The sequence below is a fragment of the Apostichopus japonicus genome, chromosome 21 (genome assembly GCF_037975245.1).
Source record: "Apostichopus japonicus isolate 1M-3 chromosome 21, ASM3797524v1, whole genome shotgun sequence".
In the NCBI taxonomy this organism is placed as follows: domain Eukaryota; kingdom Metazoa; phylum Echinodermata; class Holothuroidea; order Aspidochirotida; family Stichopodidae; genus Apostichopus; species Apostichopus japonicus.
The window spans coordinates 9624603-9648620 of NC_092581.1; the positions used below are offsets into that span (position 1 = coordinate 9624603).

A 24018-nucleotide genomic window follows, 5' to 3' on the forward strand; every position below is an offset into this window, starting at 1 on the left:
TATATATATATATTTATTTATATATATATATATATATATATATATATATATATATATATATATATATATATATATATATATATATATATACATATATATGTGACTGATGTATTAATCCATTACACTCAATTTTAAGCTCATACTATTTATAGTTGGGTGGATTCCATTGGAAGTATATACTGCTGACAAATTTACAAATGCTGCTCAACAAATGTATCGAAATCAATGGAATCAAAGAAGCAGTTAGGCCTATGGTAGCTATTTTGCTCTTTGAGTTCATTAAATCAGTAATTGATTGCCTAAGAGAAGGGATATAACCCCTCTTATAATGAATGGGGTGGCAAATAAACTGCCATAGTTATTGACATTCGAGGAGTGCCTCTGGCTTAGATCACCTTCCTAAAATACAAAGGTCAAAAAGTTGGCAAATTTTGTTTTTGCTAAACTATCTTTATTCTTCTTCTTTTTCCCTTTTCTCTGGTCAATAACATTATGTTTACATAATAGATCTACTCTTTCCGTAAATCATCAGCGATGTCGTTATTTTAATTTGAGTTTGAAATATATCATGTATTTGGAGGGAGGGCGGGGGGTAGGCGAGGAGGGAATCGATGTGCAAGTACAGAGCAAAGTCTATTCTGTCATTGTATTGTGTACAAAAAAGCTCTGTGTATAAACTTAAAATGTCTTTACAGCAGGGGCAACGCTTATCATTTACGGTACCGATCAAGTATTAACCCATAAAGGTATTAAACCTTCTTCCGTTTCAGCGATTGAAGATAGTATTTTCTCTGTTGTTTTGCTGTAATTCCTTCTCCTTTCTTTCTGAAAAGTCACAATCGCGGATCCAGAAAAGTTCAAAGTAGTTAGTAACACAACCTTCCATGAAGACATAATTATTGACTAAATTGGTAACCTAAATATGCCCCCAGATTGGACCATTTCACGTCTAAAATCCCCAGACCTTCCACCTTTCTCATCCCTAATTGAGGGTCGGCTTCAACGCCCGAATGGTCACACACTCTTCTCTTAAACCTCCTGGATCCGCCGGTGAAAGAGAAAAAAGTTGAAAAACATTTCGATCATTGCTGTAAATCGGCCGATACTCACACTCTGTATCAGGGGTTCCCTAACTGGGGTTCCAGAACCCCCAGGGGTGCGTGAGTCCATCCCAGGGGGTTCGTGAGACGTTTCTGAAAGTCAACAATAGAGTAATTTTTGTTGACCTAAAATCTGGTATATCATATAATTTACTAATATACAAAAGTCGTACCTGTCGATAAACTCTTTTCGCGTTCCATACGCATATGTTGCCATAGTAGTACCGTACCACCGTGTATGTGATAAATAACTGAATTATGAAACAGACACAAGCCGCATGACTTTGGTGAAGTTGGTGTACGCATGACAGTACGCTATTACACGATGAACTTGATCTTTTACGAAGCACTGTTATGCGTATTATAGTGTAATAATGACTCAGATTGTGTCTCGAAAGGTTGGGGGTTAGTGGACAACTCTGACATCCACATGGGGTTCGTGGGGGGATAAAGTTAGGGAAACCCTGCTTTATATATTAACTACTAACATGATAGCAGTATAACTATTTACCGAACAACACTATATGTGTATATAAGGGCACAATTGTTTTAAAAATATTCCCAAGGTTATAGAGTATTAAATGTAATATTATTCTGGCTAACCTTTAAAAAGTTATAAATGTAATCAAGTCCTAAGTGAAATAACAATTGGATCTGAATGTAATAAATTCTCAAATATTATAACATTTGAGCTTACATGCAATGTAGTCTTTAAAGTAATAATTACATTTCGGCCTAACTCTAATAAAGTCATAAATGTTATAGCAGTTGAGACTAAATGCAATAAAGCCCTTAATGTACTAACAGTTGAACCTAGCTGCAACAAAGTCCTAAGTGTCATAATATTCGCGCCAAAATTTAATAGAGTCAGAAATGCAATAACATGTTGAGCCTATACATGTCACAAATGCCTGAATTTACTGACATATGTGTATCACTATATAAAAAGTCATTAATGTCATAAAAGTTTGGCTTACTATAACAAAGTCCTAGATGTAATACAGTCCTTAATTATAATAATACTTGGGCCTATAGTTAATAACTTCCTCATAAACGTAAAAAAAAGTTGTGCTTAAAGGTGATGACGTCCTAAATAACATTAAGGTCTAAATGTAATACTGCCCAAAGTGTTATAACATATGGGGCTGAATGTAATAATACTTTTGAGTTAGAAATTAGGGGATGTAAACTCCCTCACACCCTGGATACCCTGACTTCTGAGCCCAGAGGAGTGAACCACTTCTTCCCGGACTAAATGGATTCCCCTGACAGACCAGTTGATGGGGGTCATTCACCTCCCACTGGTTAACAAATTCATCTCAGTGCAATTGTTGCCGAAAATTTCTTTCAAATGTCATCTTCTTCACCTTTGCGATTTTCCAGTGGCAACATTTTTTTTTGCAAGGGAAAGGGGTCTACGAGCAGATAGTATATCATATACCTCATAATCCAAAATTTCGACGAAAGATTCGAAATAAAATATAGAACTAAGAAGATGCAATGACAACTAGTGTTCACATTTGCAACAAAAAGCCAAGTTTAAATTAAATTTTCGAGATTAAAGCAACACCACAGGTCGCAATTTTAATTCGAAGTTTCGACATTAATAAGTAGTGTAGGAGGGACCGTTCGCATCTTTGTTAAGGCGGGTAAATGGTGCTGGTATAATACATATAAAAATATCACAAAAGGATGTTTGAAGGAAAACGCTTCTAAATTTGTGTTTCAAGTCATTATGTAAGACATTCCTTACATGGTTGCCAGGGGCGTATCCAGGGGGGCGCAACAGGCGCGCCCCCCCTGTTGGCCGTCACCACAAAAAAAAAAGATTAGCCAAAAAAAAAAAAATTGATGACGACCTTTATGTGAGATGTCGGTGATCGCTCAACCCCCCCCCCCCTCCCGTATGCTTTATTTTTTGTTTGCCAAAAAAAAGGTTCTGGCGAAGTTCGGCGGCATAATAGTTTTAGAAACATAGATGGTAATTGTGTTTGTATTATCACTATAAACACTAAGTGACATGCCAGCCATATACTAAATTGTGCATTTTGTGTCCATATTTACTGGAAAGGTTGCTTATTATTAAGGTCGAAAAATGGATCACATATGGCCATGGGCGGCGATCCTGGGTGGAGGGGGGATATATCCCCCCATGAAAATGGGTGGAGGGGATGTAATGCACCATATCCCCCCCCCCCCCACCAAATGCCAAGGATAAGAATATTTTCATGCCTACATTTATGCATCTTCGTTAATGTACGGCTCTTTTTTAGCTTCATTTCTCGCCTACCATAAACGCAGTGCGATCTTTTCAAATAAAGCGTCTTTACAAAGCAAAAATAGTTGACTGTAGGCTTCATTGGCCCTATAGCAACAAAATGTATTATTGCGCCCACGGTATTGATATAGTACATATATGCACCCTCATAGTATTCATATAGGCCCTATAGTAGGCCTACACACGTACATGTTCCCTCGAACAGCTGAGAATCTCATGTAACCAGGGTAATGCTTAATACACGTTTCACCTGGATACCCTAGCAATCGGTACCTAGGAATGTCACTATGTGTAATTGTGTATTGCATGTGTATAGGCCTATATTAGCCTGCATGAGGCCATTTTCTTCATCGAATAATATAACAGAGCTCTCGAACATTCTAACGTTGCGCCTGAAACAAGATTGACAGGGGCAATTTTCCCAAAATAACACCCGAAATTAAAAAAAAAAGTATTTTGGATCCTGATTATGAGATATTTCGGACATGACATCCCTATTTTAAAGTTGGGTATATGCCGCTTGGAAACCTCGGGAAGTGCCGTTTCCGGCCATCTAGAGGGTTTGTTAATCCCAAAATCTTCTTGTACGCTTCGCGCGAACTCATGGTGGCGCTACGCTTAGATAGTCAACAAGGTCATATCCCCCCCCCCCCCACACGGAAGTACGGTTCGCCGCCCATGCATATGACACCATTTTGCATTTCAGCCCTTCTTTGAAAGCAAAAATTGTACACCCCTCCCCTTAGACCCATCCCCCAGGACGGCGATCATTCATGCCTGGCGCCCCCCCCCCCTATTGGAAAATCCTGGATACGCCCCTGGTTGCTGTGGTTTACTCCGAGTCAGAGGTGTTCAAAGTTGAACACCATACAGTTTGACCAAAGGGCAGGTCTATAGGCAGCTCGCTGAAATAGTGTGTTTAAACAAGGGACAGCGTGCTAAACGGTTTTTGTTTAGTTTATGATCTAAGCGATGTCATTTACTATGCATTGTTCTACCACTTGATGATACAGTTGTGTTGTTCAGTTTATGATCAATGAGATGTCATTTAATACATTGTTTTACATTACTCGATTAGTAGCAATCAATACACAAGTATTAGAGAAGTCAGCAACACACTTTGAAGGAATCAAATCATATTTTACAGTTTTAGTGCAAGATTCTATCAAACTTCATCGTATCAGTTCGATGAACAAATACTAAACCTTTGTGTGGGATGGCAGGATTGTCCCCGTGAAAAGTGGTTGCTTGTCGGTTTACTTTGTTACAATCATGCACTCTCACAACATAGATTTCAGATCATGAGAGGCTGGAGAACCATTTCCAAAAAAGACCCTATTGGATAACTTATACAAGTTTTGATATAGGTAAACTTGTTCAAAACTCGGTTAATACACTTCATATAATCACCTGCTTGGCGTGGTGGTGGAGCTTACGAGGAGAGTACAAAACATGTTGTAAAGACCACTCGTTCACACTTAAACGTTGAGGTGGGGAATAGCCGATGCTTCACCATTGAACTATTTTTACGATCATGCTTCTTAGTTCACTAAATGCAATACTCATAAAGTTTAACAAATTGGTTTTCAAAGTCCGAAAAAGTATCCATACTTTATTGTGGTTATGATTTCAGTAAACGTTTATATCATACAACAAACACTACAAGAAGTCAGATGTATCACTTATGAATCGTAAAAGACATCATCGACATGATGAACAGTTACGACAATTGAAAGACTGCTTAAACCTGTGACAACACCATTTATGTGTACCGCATTTTCTTATCTTTATCTAGTACAAGAGGATACAAAACTGGAACCGTATAAACTAGGGTGGGTAAGAAAGACATTGTTGTCTCACTGGAAAAGTATGGGACAGTGTGTGTTAATGCACTCGATACCCATAGCTGGTACAGTAACTACTGTTCGTGTCCTGTAACAAATGTTACCGTGTTACGAACACTAAGTAGTAATTTACGGTTGTGGGGGACATGAACAGTATACAGTTGTTGTACCAGCTATGAGTATCGTCGGCTGGCTAATGTCGAAACAATATAATACACTTTTGCTAACAGCTTCGAGATATGATTATAAAAAAAAGTAAACTAAACGTCAATGCAGATTCCTATATACATAGTGTAAGAGGCACGCATTAAAATGCTTACCATTGATATTTTCAAAGAAAATTTCTTCTGATTTCTTTGGATTTCAAAAGGAAATTTTCTGCTCACACAAACAAACAATTCTATAAATAAAATACTGTTGATCGCCTTGCTCTTCCTATATGTACTTTTTTAATGAGGTTGAAAGTTAGAAAAGGTGGTATCATCTACATACTTAATTACATTACAGTTTGAACCAGAACGTATTTCATCAATGTAAATGGTTAAGAAATAAGAGTACAGCCGATAGAGGACGCAAATTTTAATATCCGATTTAGAGGAAACTCCCTTCTGTAATTTCATTTGCCTAGACCAGCCTCGTTTGAAGTTGGTAATCCAGTGGATAGTCCACGGTTCTTCCAATAAAGCTACGTAAGTCTTGGATTAAGCGATTAGGCAAGCCCGCGTTAAAATAGCTTGAAAATCTGATAATAGGACTTTTGACAAAGTGGTATACATTTCCTTCTGGTTAATCCCTGCAACTATGTCATATACAAGAGTAAGTATGGCATCAGTGGACGAAACACCCTTTTTGTAGGCAAATTGTTTTGTCGCCATGTTCGATGTTAAAATGCATTTTATATGGCAGTAGAATTTTCTGCATGCCCCTTAAACCTGCAATACCTGAAATATCTACATAGGCTTATACTCATTAACTGATGTGATATCACCTGTTTTGGATACGGGAGACGTTTTTGCATTTTTCCATGAATAAGATTGAATCATACTTTTATTTATACTCCATTTAAATATTATAGCAAATATATATACATGATAGTGTAGATTAGAAGATTGATCGTGAAATATCCATTCTTATTATATGATTGCATTTTCGTTTTGTTCCACTATGGGAGCTTTTTTACTGACTCAGGCCTTTTGGCACGCATTTTGAATGGGGGAGGTGGATGTTGTGTTACGGACAACAAATTAAAGAGGGAGCGCACTTTTGATGTCATTTATGGCTTTTTAAGCGTTTTGGTACATTTGGTAGTGGCACAAGTGTTGGAGACAAGATAGCTTGCCTGCGGGAAAGGCGCGGCCCCTGAACCACAACATGGTTACCCATGGCCTGCTTTTATAATCACGAGGTAAATATGGAAGTAGGGTGATTATAGCCTTTACCTCATGCTACATAGACTATATCAGCTAACAATGAACAAAAAATTCCCCAAATCGGGAAGTATTGCAAAGCTAAGTGCTTTTAATGTCTCAATACCTGTTTGCTGATGTTAAAGTCAATCCAAAGTAAATTCATATGTCTAATGCTGACCAGGTAGATTTAATGGAGAAAAGCTGTCGCAACCGAAAGAGAAAATATTTTCTGTTGCCCTTATGGCGCGAACGATTGTTGCCCTTATGGCGCGAACGATTTACCGTAAAATCCTTGCGACAGCCCATATAAGCATGTTTATACAATTGCAAACAAAATAGTCTACACATACGGTCCGAAGAAGATTCTTATCGCAGTTCTATACTCGTATCACCCACGTTTTACAATTCCACGAAGGAAACGTCTGAAGACACCTATTTATTCATTGCAATGGAAGGAATTGACACTAATTTGGAAGGTAAATCGGTAAGACCGAGAGAAAAATCGGCCTATTATTCAAGAGAAGAGACCTAAGACAGGCTAGACCCCGAATTGAAAGTAGTCCTAGGCCAAACGGTCGTAAACAAAACAGAGAGATTTGATAGGCGCATGTTCTGTTGGGCGGGGTATGCACATTTTGGGTGAAGTTTGTAGAAACTACGGACTCGTTAAGAAATCTGGCGAATTTTATTCTGCCCAAATTTTTAAACGACAAATAACTCAATAAAATAATGCATGCCGATATGAAAATTACATGGAATGGTGTCATTTTCATTTTCATTTGGCAAACAAGTACAGAGACTTAGATATATGCTCAAATGGCAAATGATTCACATGGATAAACTGTAACGTAACGATTAAGGAATTTATGTCGTCCGACAGTGTAAAGGGACCCTGATCAAATAAACTGATTCCCAATAACGTCCATGATTAATTAGACACATAAATGTGCACAATTAATATAACCGACATAAATTAAGGAAATACCTTCACTTTTCAAAATTTTTCAAAATTGAACAGTGTCCCGATGCTTGGTTATTAGCACAGAACGGTAATTGTGCATTTGCATCAAGATAAAATGTTGAATGAAACGACATTATGCACCCATCGTTAAAAGACAATTACATTGAGAGCACCGTTATTTAACTTTAAAACTACATTAAGCAGTTAGCCTATACAACCAACGGGGATTGTAAACTGTTTGGTTTTATAGAACGTTTACTCCCATGATGTCCTCTTATTTTACAGGACGAACATTGAACGTTAATTAACGATGACTACACATTATATCTCACTTTCCCGGCTAATTTATCCTGCGAGGGCAACACACTGGCGGATCCAAGGGGGGGGCCAAGGGGGGCCATGCCCCCCCCCAAAGGTGAGCCAAAAAGTGTTTCCGAACATCCGCTAAATCATATGATTGGAAATTAAAAAAATCGAGAGGAATAGCAGTGGTTGACTAGTCTAAACCTTTTCGTTTTCTGGTTTAAAATTAAATGCAGAGCTCCCAACTGACCCGCAATTCGCGGGAATTAGACCCGCATTCTAACACCCAAACCCGCTGACCCGCACAAGCGTCCGAAAAAACCGCATTGTAATTGTCAAGTATACATCAAAAAAATTGCATCAAATTTTGACTTAGCAACCATCATTTCTTTAGCATTTAGCATAATAGAGTATAAAACCTCCTTTACAGCATCATTTGAACCTCAAATTAGCCTATATTTCTTTTCATTTGGGCGAGCAGCGAACATTTTCATGCCACGGGAAAGAATGAATTATCACCTACTATTCAATTTATTGATGTTACACACAAAAAAAATGCATATTTCTCAGAAAATTTTGGGTGACAAAAGCCTTTCTAAGTGCCACCATTTTACATGTAGGCATCACCAGGATTCCAAAAAAAATCAAAAGGGGAGGGGGCCACCCCCTCCCCTTATACCCCTCCCCCAGGACGGCGATTCGTGTCATGGACCAGCATTTGCCTTCTCAAGAGTTGGGAGCTATGTAAATGTATGAGCATGAGGATTTACAGTTTAACACCATTTTGCAGTTACAGGCTGGTTGTGAGAAATTTATAACCTATGAGAAATAAAATTTCTTGAGAAAGATGATCCCAACTTTGTTTTATAAATATTTTAGAAAATTACACCTGGGAAACATTTTTTTTAGAAGTCAATTAACATCACCATTGTACACTTTTGTGGCACCAAATTGCATCTGAGGGCATTCAGCAATAGAAAATTTTCCAAAGGGGAGGGGGCACCCCCTCCCCTTAGACCCCTCCCCCGTATCACTCTAATGCCACTTTGGCCCCTCCCAAACAAAGGTCCTGGATCCGCCAGTGGGGCAACATTGACTTTTGCCTGACCTCGACCCAGCGGAAATATCCCTGAGTGTATAACCACGCTAAGGAAAAAAGCATCGACAACGATGACACACTGCTACATTGTACAGACGGCGAGCCACAGTAACACTGTTTCAAATTTTCACCTTCTCATTTTTGTTAACAATGTCTCATAGGCTACATTGCATTTACGAATCGCGCTTTCGGGTTTGTTTGTGTTTTTATATCACGATATTATCCTAAGTGCACACACTGTATGCAAAGCAAGTGTGGGATGCTTATTTTTTAAGATTATACAGAAACAGATGACATTGATGAAACGTACATACTGTACCTGTTTTGATGGCAACAACGTGATGAAATACTCTCAGTTAAATATTGTAACGGAGATATATAAATGGGATTGTCTTAAAAAGAATCTTGTTATCTTAAAAAAAAGATCACAGTGTTGATCAAGGGTGTAAGCTTTTAGTTTTTAGCTTTTTTGTTTAAGCTTATATAAATACGTAAAAGGAAACTTCATACCTACCTTCTTTTTTTTTTATTGCCCCCTTACGACCATAGCCCTGCGGTGATTGTTGCTATTGTGTAATTTGAGATAACCTGAAGTATGTAAGTCAACCTGTTATCGGTTATTCTCCATTTCATGGCATCCGTTTCTGTGGTCATATATATAAAAAAGATGATTCCTGTTTAGTTACAGACGCGATTAATTGTTGACATTGGTCTACGTTTGTTTGACAAATCCCTGTAGAATACTCTGGCAGTGCTAAAGTTCAACCCGTTACACCCTTACTGAGTCGAAAATCCGCAAACTTCATTACAACTGTAGAAACCCAGATGGAAAGGATGGATTGGAGAATATCTCATCTCAAGGAGACTTACCTACTACTACTATTAGTGATTACATTGACCACATCTTGCATCCAAGCTCAGTGTAGGTTTCATATCATTTCAGAATTCATCTAAGATTGATTGTTTTTTATTCCTTTCTTTTTATTTTATGTTAATGAACTTTTTAAAGCGTTTTTGACCATAAGACTCAAACTCGCTTTTACATTTGGACTCAAGACTTGTGGTCGATATTATTGCGATTCGCTTAGTTTGCAAGAACGTACATGAATATTTGTAGGTTGTGTTATCTGTAAATGTTGAAGAAATCCTTAAATTAGCACCCATTACAAATAACTTTTCACAGTAATTTCTACTCGCTTTTTTTTTATATTGATAATGACATTTCTTCCAACGACTACGTCTAAAAAGTTACACATAGACTATTTAATTATTGTGAGCAACATTATACCAACTTTATACTGTCGCCAAATGACACATCTCACCAGTTACGAAGGTCAGTTCTACGATTGCTTTTTGGGAGAGAGTTAGGGGTAATTAATATTCATATGTATTAATATTATAACAAGTTAACAAAGGGAATAAAATGTATGCATACTACCAACTATGTTCATTCGGTATATTTAAGTCCTTTCGTGCATGATAACTGTTCTAAGATTAAACTCCGTCCGTCGAGTACCATTGTTTTGCTTTGGTGGGTGGCAATAGAAAACAAAACTGCAGGTTTGACTTGTTCTAACGTCCCGACAGTTCCGTTTCCATGCAAGGGCTCGCCGGCAAATGTGGTATTCAAGCAATTCTTAATCATACTTCGGACTCAATCGGACTCAATGTTATCAGACTTTGACTTGGATCGGACTCGACTTCTTTGTACCCTGAATAAGGTCTGACTCACTGTTACCAGACTTTGGATCGGACTCGACAATATTTAAAGTGTTAACCGAATAGCAAACAAGAGTGTCAAACCCAAATCTGTCCGTTTGCGTCGGTCATTTGTAGATAAATTTTCTCTGATTAAATTCCATTTTACTCTCTCTCTCTCCTTATTTCATTTTAAGAGATTCAAACAATTTTTTTTCTTCATTTCAACAGCTTGCAATTCAGGACAATGTTACTACGACGAATCACAGGTTGATGATCATTTGAACTGTGTTATCAGCCCTTTCGGAGCAAGCAATGATACATGTTTTAGCACCTGGTCATCAGTTTCATCATGTGCATGTGATTCAAATTACAGAATATCATCTTCAGGTGCAAGTTATTGGTGTTACGATGATGATAACTGGGACAGCGGGCTGTACAACCTTGTATGCTATGGTAAGTGCCAAAGCCTCAGATAAATAATTGATCGAATTTCATTCCTAAAATCGTAATGCCCGGAAGTATATTTATTTCAACGATGCTACCAAATGTAGTCAAACCTGCATTATCCGAACACGTATCTATATGTGTTGTACTTCCTTCAAGTATTTGTGCTAGCGACTTAAAAAAACATATGTTAGAAAGAGGAATTAAGTTTCTCGGGAAGGTATTCTAAGTTGATTGGTCCTGCGAAGGTAAGCATGTAGTTAGTGTAGTACTTCAGATAGCAACTCTTGTATAATTCAGGACGAAAATAAACTGCAGAGATGAGTTAATTTTACTTTATAGTTCTGTTTACCAGGGAGAGGGGTTGGGACTGGATGAAGCATCATTATCGAGGGGAATTCCATCGTCCCCCTCCCCTATCATTGTTACCTTGGCGCCGCCAAAACCAATTGCCATACATTACTTTTGATGGGAGCATTGCTGCTGTTATTTATACAGTTATACGTTTGTATAGAGGGAGAGTAATGTTGTACCTTGCTTTGTTAGTCTCAAGTATCAATCTAGTGAAAAGAAAATTTTGGGTCAAAGTTCTTCTTTGCTACAAGATTTTATATTGTTTTTGAATTATCATGTTCTCCCTCTTATTGTAACAACCTTTCAAATGTAAGGAATCGCTCTAGAATTTTAAACTAAAGAACGATCAATTTTCTTTCTTTTTTGGCTGAAAGAATTCCTTCTTGTTTGTAATTAAGAAAATTGTGTCTGCACTGATGACGAAATTGGTAGAATCGAAATGAATAATGAATTACTCTTTCACTGATGTAAATATGGGGAAAACATTCTATTAAGCAAGGGCGGCGGAACCAGGGGCACAGGGGGCACGTGCCCCCCCCCCCCACTTTTCCTCAGGTTAAAAATGTGCCCTTTTTCTACATAAAAATTGAGGTGTCTCAAGTTAGCCAGAGGCCAGGGAACCAGAATGAACACTCGGGAAGGGCCGTTTCCGGCCATCTGAGGGGCTTGTAAAACCAAATATTTTCTTGTACGTTCTGCGTCAACTGATGGTGGCGCTCCGCTCAGATAGTCGTGCATACAAGTTTGCTAATCCTGGCTACGCCCCTGACTTTTAATGAATTTCTGTGGATCAAACTCAAAGCTATTTTGAATGGAAAAATTTGTTAAGATATTAACAAGAAAAAACTCTAATTCGGAAGATTCCTACATTAGCAAATATCATGATTAAACCTCATATTGTCTCAAAGGAAAATTTTTTCCTTGTTTCCAAATTAGCACATTGGATATTGCAGTGCTAGTATGCATATTTTACTTGGGGGGGGGGGGTGCGTTGATGGAGTGATGTGTATACACAAATAAGATAATGCAATATAAAGGGTACTAAATATAAGGCTACATCAGTCCAATCGAAATTCTGCAGTGCCCTTTGATGTCGATCGGTGCCCCCCCCCCCCCCCCAGATTAACAGTGCTTCCGCCGCCCTTGCTGTTAAGTATGAATGTCTCATTTAGGTCAATTGAAGCCTTGGTTTGAGAAACATTTGGACTGTTTATTAAAGTTAATGGAAAATAGACACTAAATTTTCGCCTTTTTATCGACTGAGTTGATTGCAATAGAACCCTAGACATATACCTTTATATATAGAAACCAGCTGACTCGACGGACAAACGTAACCTATTTGCTTTTTAAGAAGCATCTAGTGGAAGTTACTGTACACAACTACTGTATTGGTCGGACGTTTTAATTATGGTTGATATTTCCGAATATGTATACACTTATAGCCAAGAGATGAGCTTCATATCTTAATGATCATTGCGATCTTTGATAAGAGTTGCCAAGGTGTAGCCCACTTGCTATAAATAAATCAAACAAGAACAGTTCTAAAATCCTCAGAAAGATATATCTTAATAAAACCTCAGTGGGAGGTCTGAGCAACCGATAGAACTTGAAAGCATTTATGAATACATCTCATTTTTCAAAAATGTATATTTGTAAGGCAATTGGAATGTCGTGAAGTCGTGTTTTGTCTACAGATCACAAGAAATGTTAAACATTGCAAACAGTTTCATATGAAACTATAGAGGCCAATGGTTCTTATACGTTACCATGCTATCGCTCTTCACTGAACTCTCCCCCACCCCACCACCACTCCCTCTCCTTGAAAGCTATTGCCAGGAACCATGATCAGTAAAAAAAAAAACGATATTTAGTCTCGGCAAAGAAAACCTTTTCAGAAAGGGACAAGAAGGATATATGACATATACACAAGAGCCGGTGTTGGTGTTAAAGTATTATTTATAGATTAAGTGTAAAGTGTTCTAATGGATCATGACGTGCACATAATTTCAAAATTGAAGAGGAGGGAGATTTAAAGCAGCATTTTGCGTTGGGTCGCTTTTTTCCACTTTTTTAACATGTGCATCGATTTTTTTACATGTATCAATCATAAAACAGCAATCTAAGATACCGTTAATTAGCGAGTAATTAACGATTTATGTCGATAAATGAGAAGAGTGTCCTCGACAAATTTCTCAGTTAAAATTAATCGCATACAATTCCGCCAAACCCACTAGTTTGAATTCAACCAATCAGAGATGCAGGTTTAGTTATGAGCCGTTGCTAAAAATAGATTCAAGACTTCGCGTTGGTTGTACCATGGAGCTATGTAGCTCCATGGTTGTACCAAGGAGTTGTTATGCAACTACCTGGTACAACTGCCATATAGACTGTACACAAATCAAGCGTGGTGTTATATTACGTATCTGTCAATGACGTTCGTAGTGTTTAAATATTCATATTATGGGCGAGGTGTATTGGGTTCCCAACGGAAAATATCTTGGAGAACAACAAAGTTGAAAGTTGCAATTTTTTCGACTTTTATGCCACCATTTGAAGTAAAATATAAATAGATTAGCTAGTTATGTATGTCGTTATGGCAAAGTGGAATCAGTGAGGTTGAGAAAAATCATAGAAAAGGACGCAAAATGCTGCTTTAAATAAAGAAATAAAACTTCAACAACGAAAATGACTAGAGGCGAATCAAGGGTTTCTATAAAGGAAGGCTGTGGGCCTACAGTCGTTGAAGCCGATTCTTATGTTAGGTTTAAACGTCAAATGATGTATTCTTATTCTGGTGCATGTTTTAAATACAGATTAGGTCTATACAATTCGGTCTAAACGGACGATTGTGTCAATATTAAAGAACTTTTCTGTGAGAGGGGGGGGGGCGGGGCGGGGGAAGTGAACATCCGTAGATGTGGTCGAATTCTTTCACGAATAAATGTAACAATCCTCCAACTGAACCAGCCCCCCCCCCCTCCCGACTGACGATGTAGTTATGTGCGGTATATAGCCTTCTATGTTCCCCTTTGCTCTCGCCACTGCTACAAAGATGTATATAGCAACTATTTTCTTGATTTGTGTTGTTTTTTTCATAATTGAATCAAGTGATACTCGGATAACAATAACAATTCAGATCAGTACTCCGCTACTTTACCATTTTTGGATGCTAGTTATGAATCGATATAGACTGTGCAATTTCAGTGGTGTATTCAAGCACCAAATCTTTAGGGCTCATCTCAGGTCTAAAGCAACAATAATTCCATATTTTACTTGATATGTGTTAATGTGTTAAAAGTCTTACGCAATCCTTGTGCAATGACTGGGCATGTCACGTGACAATTTAGCAATGATGTAAGTTTAATGTGTGCATGAATCAAAGTCGAAGTTTCTTCTTTGCTTAGTTGTAATAGTCACAAAACACTATGATGAGTGATTGGAGATTGCGAACTTGTTTCCCCAAAATACCTCTTTCCGTGCGATTATTTATATTCAGGTACAGTTTACATTCCAGGAAGAATTTACATTCAACAACCGCATTAGAAGTTGCGCCCTTTTACCCCGTAACATACCCATGCACTTCATTGTCATACTACGCAATCAGGTTATGTTAACATTCGAGGAATTATTTCGATTAATCAAGCGATGCAAGCATTAAACAACGGCAGGAAGCATTTACATTAAACAACCGCATCAGAGATTGCGCCCTTTTACCCCCCTTAACATACCCATACACTTCAGTGTCATACTACGCAATCAGGTTATGTTAACATTCGAGGAATTATTTCGATTAATCAAGCGATGTAGTGCATAGAGAAGCAGCAGAGATGACTCGCTAATCTGAAGTGGGAAGTTCCCTGCCATTGATGCTACATGAACAACTATTTACACAATTGCTTAAACTGTTTGTAAGTATAGGCCTAGGTGTTTGCGTCTTAGCCTGTTTTCCCTTATCTGGGTGGATTGCACTGTAGAAGACAATCTAGTTGGGACAGCAGATGGCTTCAAGTCTTGTTACCTTAAATAGCCAAATGTCACTTTTATAGCAGAGGCAATAAATATGTTCAATCAGGGGACTGTGGAGGAGTGATAGACATATCACGTATGACTTTGAGGGATCAAACTTCAAAGTTCGCCTAAAACCTTCCGTGGATTCTTCGTACATTTCGTACCGTTTTAAGTGCGCTTTTTAATCAAAATGCTTGTTCAAACAATTTAAAGAAGTCTCTTGACTCTAACAAAAGCGATATGAGCATATTCCTCTTCAAATCGCAAGACCATCCCTCCACCAATCTCCCCATACATTCATAAACATGTGACGCTGCTTTGAGGGATCCAACCACAAAGTTAGTCCCAAACTTCCCTAAAAATGGATCCTCTGTACATTTTTGTACCGTTTTTTATGTTTAAACAAACGGTTTCCTTTTTTAATGAAAGTGCCTATTCGGGAGCTGTTTTTAATTAGGTTTACTGATACCAAAGTGATATGAGCTTATTTTATTGCAAAGCACAAGACCATCCCTACCCCAACCACCCCATACACTCACGCAGGCTTAGATGATAATAAAGAAAAAGAAATCTTCAGACTAATGCAATCCCAACCTACCCCTATACCAGCTCCCTTTATTCACCCCTAACTCTTCACCACATCTCAATTCCCTTCAACTGGGTTTTCGGGGCGTGAAATGTGCTTCGAAATTGTGTGAACAATAGCGGTCTTACCATTTTATGTGGCGTGTATAAGCATGTAATGTACATATTACAATGCCAGTCAGATCAAACTAAAAGTAAGAGACCTATACTTTTCATAAAGTTTTTTTTTCATACCCCATTATTCCTTTAATTTAATGAGTTAGTATAACTTAGATGGGGAACATTCCACCCCTCCCCACCCAAACAAAATAATAATAATAACAAGTACATACTTAATCTACGGCCACCCTACTGTCATCCTACGGTCACCTATATATATATATATATATATATATATATATATATATATATATATATATATATAAGCAATAATTATTGAAGCAAAATAAAGCAATAATATAGATAATAGAGCAACTCAATAAAGTCCTTTGACTTTATACTTGGTAAAGAACGATGTATGCTGCATTACTCACACACTATAGCTTCATTCGCCAAATCGCGTGATCTAATCTCTCGATATATGGCGAGCAAATGAAACGTCACCAGTAAGCAAACACATCATTGTGAAAGACAACTTCTGGCAAGTTGGTTAGCATGCATGCAAAAACCTGAAGATTTAATATGTTTGATTTAATAAGTGATAAACTTACACTCTGTTACGGATTGTTTTTATCTACGACATTACCCGGATCCTGGTGTATGATTCTCCGTAATGCATTTCTGTTTATTAGAGGGGAAACCATGTGGTTATTCAAAGGAAATAAGGTGTAACCAAACATATTTGAGTTATGTGCCACCAAAAAGGGAGTGAAACGTGATTAAATGTATGCATTCGAATTGTATGAATGACTATTCTAGCAATTGACAGTAGTGTGTCGGTGAATGAATAACAAGAGATGATTACTGTAACTGCTTGTTAAATGTGATTCCCCGCCCCCCCCCCCTCCCCACAACTGCTCAATGAATTGTCAGCTTCACTTCAAAAATGTGGTCAATGAAAAAAGTAACTACATTTGAGGACTTCGAGATCTATTATGTATTTTGTCAATATTTTCTGGGGGTGGGGGAGGGGTGGTCCCCAAACATGGGCAAAATAATAAAGTGACACTTTTTGTTAAAGAAAATACGTTGTTGTTGTTGGTTTTTTTTTTAAATCTATTAATGCACTGAAAATGTGTCCCTCGTTTTTGGAATAATGACCGTGTTGAGAAGTTGAGAATTCTGTAATTAAAAAAGATGCCGTTTACTTTACTAAAAATATTATGGGAGAATCAGTTGAAACATTCAAATTACTGTAATCTGAGGTATGTGGCACAAAGTATCATTTTCGTGGGGACGCTTTGAGGTGATTTTGTGGTTCGATCCTCAAATCCTACTTCACATCGATGTGGTGAACTCACCCACCCCACCCCCCTTCCCGTTCCCTTCTCTCTTTTGTTTCTGGTAACAGGTCTTTCATGTATTTAATAAATATATGATGGCAATGAATGAAACGAAACATATCCTGCTGTAGATTAACTTTAGAGAGAGCGAGAGGGGAGAGGGGGAGGGGAGAGGGGGGGAAGGGGAGAGGGAGAGAGGGGATAGGGGGAGAGGGGGAGAGGGGATAAGGAAAAGGGGGAGGGGGAGAGTGACAGAGGGGGAGAGGGGGAGAGGGGAAGAGGGGGAGAAGGAAGAGGGGGAGAGGGGAAGAGGGGAGAGGGGAAGAGTGGAAGAGGGGAAGAGGGGAGAGGGGAGAGGGGAGGGGAGAAGGGGGAGGGGAGAGGGGAGGGAGAAGGGGGAGAGGGGAGAGGGGAGATGGGGTCACAAGAGACAGGTAAAAGAGACAGTTGAAAAGACAACTTAAGTGGCAGGCAAAACAAATATGGATCGAGTGAAATTCTACAAAACGAAAAGCCAGTCCAAATGAACGGAACCAGATTTTAACAGTTACCAAGTTCGCTTCTTATAATTTCATCGCACTGTATGGAGATTTTTGTTTTAATGTTAGCATCATATGTACGAGAAAAAAAAATCGGATATTTTCCAAACTACATTTTTTATTTTTAGTTAGTTGATGTTCCCAATGACGTCATCACGGTGGTTGTTCTTCGAAAGTGTCACTCTCATAGTAATAATCTTCTAGTTGATTTATCCTTGCAAATGTGGTACATCATCTAAGGTCCGGGATTATTGCCCAGCTGTTAATTAATGAATTCTCTGAAGTTTAGAATTTGATCAAAATGCAAACTTTTTGGTAGAAAAAAAATATTGTTTCCATTTGTGAATAAATGAGTTACAAGATATATAGAAAACATAAAGAAAACAAAATCATTTTAATTTGTATTGTCATGTCATGACATCATTCACTCTGCCGTGGCCAAGTAACAAACATGGTAAAGTTCATTCCTTGATTGAGTGGTGATGCTGGTGCCCTAGAGATAAATCATAACTATAGCAGGGATGTGCTCAGGCTGGGCGCGGCACTTGGCGGCCCGCTCAGCACTAAAAATTACCGCCCAGCACTGTCTTATAAATCGTGAATCCCGCCCAGCACTATTTTCATCTAAAATCCCGACATTCCTAACAATATATTCACAACAAAAAAATTTAAAATGTAAATTGTTAGCAAAGCTTAAAAAGCTACACAGGTGCCAGCATTTGGCATCTGAGCACCTTTAAAAATCGAAAACTTTCTCAAAGGGGAGGGGCCACACCCTCCCCCTTACACCTCTCCCCCAGAACGGCGATCAGTATACCCAGCACTCAGGAACTCCTGGGCACATCCCTGCTATAGTGATGACATGAAAAAGAACAGGCATGTTTCACAGACTGTGCAGTCTCTCGGCATCGATTGTTGCCAGGAGCAAAAGGATTAACAACAATTATATATTTAAATATACCAAACATACTTGAGAAATTCATACCTTCGCCATACAAATGGCTTAACAACTGTAACTATACAGTCTTTCGCACTACAAACATATCAGAAGTTTGTTATCTTGCCTTCCGTATTTACGCTAGCAACTGCTACATTTATATACGGACAACGCGATCAGAACTTTTTCTCCAGAGGAAAAAACCGACAAAAATAAAAGTGTTTGTATTGCCAATAAAATCAATTAAAAGTAACTCAATAATAGTCACATCATAATTATGAGATAGAATCTATACATAATTCTCTCAAAACTTTCAAAACTATACACAATTCTCTCGAAACTTTGAAACTATGCAGCCTATATACCTATATTCTTCATCCTTCTTGGTTCTAAATTATATCAATAAGATATTTGTTAAAACAATACCCAATACAGAATCATTTTCATTTCATACTTTACAACGGATGTGCACTATACTTTGCCATTTCAGTAATCAGCACTAAATTAATATCTATAGTATTGAAGATTGAAACCGGACAACAATTCAAATTATATTTAATCAAATGTATCAGATGACTTATATATGAAAGATGGGGGGTTTTTTTTGTTCATTAAAAGAATAGTCTATTCCTTTTAAATTATGGTCTATTTTATCAACATTTAATACTTTATGATTTAACAGCAGACTGTCCCTCGACTGTCATCTGGTATATGGGGATAAGATATATTTCCTTGCTGCCTCCATTAAATGGAAAATATCTTGGAAAGAGAGCGGTTTAGAAGGATTATGAAGAAAATGGGTAGAAGAGAGTATCTCATTGCAGTAAACAATCAAACTGTGTTGACTTGACAAATCGAAATACAAAACGAATCTCCGAGAACATGATCTAAACAATGGTGTAAAATACTGTGGAAGGATCATTCAAAATCAGTCGATATAATATCTCTGGATAGAGCTTAAGGGGAGGGGGAGGGCACAAAGCCAATCATAATATATTCGAGATATAAGATAAATTTAATAATCAACTTTCTTCAAACATGCTAAGAAAACAAAATTTACCTTAAAAAAAGTTAACCTAAGTTACAAAGCATTTGCATCCATTTATTTTTCACTTTTTTCACTATTTGGTTTCGAATATTCAATCATTGTAGCCAGAACTATCAATTTACCAATATCTGATTAAAAACAATATTTTAAAAAGTCAGTTTCACATATTTGATTACAACATAAGTATAGACATTTTATTATATGACTTACGGCCATATTTCAAAGGTCATCAGCATTACTCATGAGAATTACCTTTTTTTTCTGTATTTTTTCTGTGAATGTTTTTATTTCTCTTTAAACAGCTCCATGTTACACCGATGCTGGACCAAACGTCATATCAATGAACTCTGTCGGCGAAGAAACCAATGTCATCGAGGACTCGGATTATGTGCTGTACTCTTGTCCAGATGGATTCAGTGCTAGTGGAACTTCCTCGGTCACGTGTACCGATGGTGCATGGGGGCCTCATCAAGTGTTTCTCTGTTCAGGTACATCGTCAATTTGCTAATTCGATCTTTCTGGAAACAGAATGAATATTTAGGAATACTGGAAGATTTTTTTGAACCGTAATCTGTTTATCAATGTTATCGTTTCGTCGTGGAAGCTTAACAAATGTCGTCTATTTTGTCAGGATAACAGAATAATACATATTATCACGGAGCGCAAGATCAAGTCCCCTTCATGATGTCTTCATTTCAGACCTTTATTATGAAAGTGAAATATTATTTTATTCTATATTACCCCGGTGCGCCCAGGACTGTAACCACCGTACCTCCCCTCTGGTCAGGTCTTTTCATATACTATACCCTTTCTATGCTCCGTGGAGATGGTGCGGAAGAATGGGGGGGGGGATCGAAATGGTACAGGTTTATAAGGGTATATATGTGCTACAGAATGACATTCAGTTTATCTCTTAAAAACTGACCTAAAAGATGAAACATGTATTCAACCTCACAGGGCCGTGCAACCTTCCAACCAACTACGAATTTGTTGATACCATGGTTACCGAACCGGTGAATGACGGCGTGACAGTATCTTTAAGATGTATAGATGGTTATGAACCCACTGACGTTACCATTGTAGAATGCCAAAATGGAACCTTTGGTGATGTGCCTACTTGCGTTCTAGGTAAGCAACGAAACATTGTTTAACTTAGAGAACATCAATATCATTATTCCATTTTAAGAGAATATCAACGATTAGGGGGTGTTAGGCTGAAGACTTGATAAAGTCTCAAACTGAATTCGTCGAGCCATATGCGCTTCAAATCTTTTGATGAGCCTAAGATGGTGCATGATATGTGTCCCCGTTTCAGCCACCGGAAGATCAGTTCCTTTGAGAGCTCGTCTCAGAGGACCTAAATAGTTTGGGATATAATCGTCTGGTCGTTCACATTTGTTTTTTTTAACAACGTAATAATATGCATTCACAAAAAGGTTAAGTAATTATTGTCAAGTATAATACCCACCATTAAAGACAGTTTATTTTCTGATTAACGTTATGCAATTAAAAGTACGGTCAATTGTATTCTACTATAAGTATTGAATGCTTATTTAGTGTATTACGGTATACTTTTTCATTCGTAATGTCCAGTTATAAGTTACAGAACGGACAATAAAACGTTAATAACGATGAATGCACATGCGCTAAATAACGATTCCCGTGTCACAGTAATATAACGCCAAAATTTCACCCTGAATTTACACTTCTCGGCCTTTATGCTAAGATGGTGTGTATCATATGTTCCCCCGTTTCTATGGGTATCGTGATACACACCTGACGATTATCACACAGTCACGGTCTCGATGCAAGCTGGGATCTACAATTAACGGTTGAGAGCGGATCAGTCGTTTGGTTCTTGTGTTTAGGTTTCGTGTCCATGTACGTTATCCTCAAAAGAAATTGAAATAGTTAAAGGTTTACATCATATTACTGCAGTGAATCAAGAAAAAAAGTATTTACCTGAATACAGTAGCTGGCCAGAATTTCTTTCTGCTCAAAACAATAAACCTTTAATTTATGGGGTTTCTTTTAACAGTGTCGTTCTACCAGTATAAGCCCTGTTATCAATTCGAACGTGTATTCATTTAATCAAGCTACTTTAAACAGTTAAAGGGGTATTCCCTGTGGCAACAATAACAGACATTCGGCGTTGTCAGCCATCTTCCAAACGTTCTAGCATTGAAACCGTCATCACTAACAAGCTTACCCACAACTGCTTTGGAAAAATGGTTGTTTGGGGGAGGGAGGGGGAGACAGTTTTCTGCTTGCCAATCTTATTAAAGAAATAACTAGCGATTAATATTTTGTGACGTATTTTATACGCTACCGTACATCATTTAATAAGCTTTGTTTTCTTTTGATAGCTTGTCGTTGATGATTTCTTGGAAAGCGAAATGTGCTCTCAGTGTCGCCTTGTTTCAAAATGTATACATAAATACTTATTATATATACATAGATACATATTATTATAATTATAAATTATTACACTATATACGATACCAGACGATATGTTCAATCTGTCTCTAAGTGATTAGTTACTTACAAAGAGAAACATACATATTTCCAGTTCAATCGTAGTGATAACCTAATATATTCACTCAATACAGTCAAATGCAAAACCTGGTTATTGGCGTCTGAAAAAGTATTATCTTCGCGACAAATAATGCTTGCATGGTGGAATACAGTCTAGTTTACATTTTTGTGACACAAAGATAGAAGCCATGTTCCACCGGGGACTCAAACTCCTTCAAGAAGGTGTTGTTTTAGTTCAGTCTTACCTGAATAACGTGTACCTTAGGTATATATTAAAATTTCGAGAGGGCGAGAATCTATTTGCATGTGAAACTTATACATTCATATTTAAAATCTCAGTTATAGGTAAAGGCAAACAATCAAACTCTTCAGTATGTATTTTAAACACACTAAAGGTACTTGACCTTTATATCAATGTGTGAAACGACGAAGGAATCTTGGCAGTGAATTTGTGGAGTAGAACATCAAACGGCTCATCTTCCCCGTACGTTTATCCCTCCCATTATTATCTCTTTATTACTAGTACATATAATAAAAAAAAGTCATCAATGTGCATTTCTTGTAATTGAGTACCCTTTCCAACAAATAGTAAGCTCTTAATACAAGGAATGTAAATAATAGAGAAAAAATAATATTAACGTAATCTCGCACTTTGCCATTTTGAGCATACCACAAGTTGTGATGAAGGGAGAGACGTTTTCTCTATAGGCTCCTAGTATAAAATATTTTGCATTTTATTTTACAACGTTCATTTCCTCAAGTTGTATTATCCCGTCCGACGGGGTTTTGTATAAGATCGGGAAACTTAGATCCTGTGCACCTCTAGCAACAGACAAAGATATTAAACATGAGATTGAGCTAATTCGAACTTGGGTTCCATCATATTCATCGTAGGGTACAACAGTCGCGTAGCCACGGCGGAAAGGGGTCTATACCCCCCCCCCCCACCCAAAAAAATTTTTGTCTTCCTCCTCCCCAAAATAGGTCATGTCTGGCCCCTGGAAGAGCGTTGGGCACCTTGAAAAGGAAGTCTAGCTACGACCCTATAGGGGACAATGTATGCTTATTAACAATTAGAGGTTGTCAAGTGTGCTCGGACATTTGCAGGAAAGTAATCAATTTGACAACATGTATACAATCTTCAATAAACATTTAACTGTTTCATATCTATTCTCGACGAAAGTTATTTGCCTGACTTAAAGATTTAGTATTAGTCCCAATTTTAGCATGCGAAAAATGGCTAGAAGGTTCCAGATGTATTTTCCTAGAAGCTCTGGCCTCCATATTCCATATTCTTTCAATTAAGACGTAGAATAGGGTGGAGTGGAGGGGGCTTTCAATAATGACATTTACATGTTTCAACAACAAAAAAAGGACGAGAGGTTAAATGCTTTGATGGTGGCATTAAAATGTATGTTGGTATATGAGCCT

At 37.7% G+C, this 24018-nt stretch overlaps 1 protein-coding gene across 22 annotated transcripts in view; it reads left to right on the top strand.

Moving 5' to 3' along the window:
• Positions 1–9760: 9760 nt before the first annotated feature.
• The window catches only part of LOC139962741 (complement receptor type 1-like), a 106029-nt gene continuing 91771 nt past the window's right edge, over positions 9761–24018 (top strand). For all 22 annotated transcript variants that reach the window (XM_071963007.1, XM_071963025.1, XM_071963023.1 and 19 more), the window contains exons 1-4: positions 9761–9916; positions 10924–11148; positions 20355–20540; positions 21010–21180. In XM_071963007.1, coding sequence (XP_071819108.1) covers positions 9820–9916; positions 10924–11148; positions 20355–20540; positions 21010–21180 — 679 coding nt within the window. In that variant the 5' untranslated portion in view covers positions 9761–9819. The remainder of the gene's footprint in view (positions 9917–10923; positions 11149–20354; positions 20541–21009; positions 21181–24018) is intronic.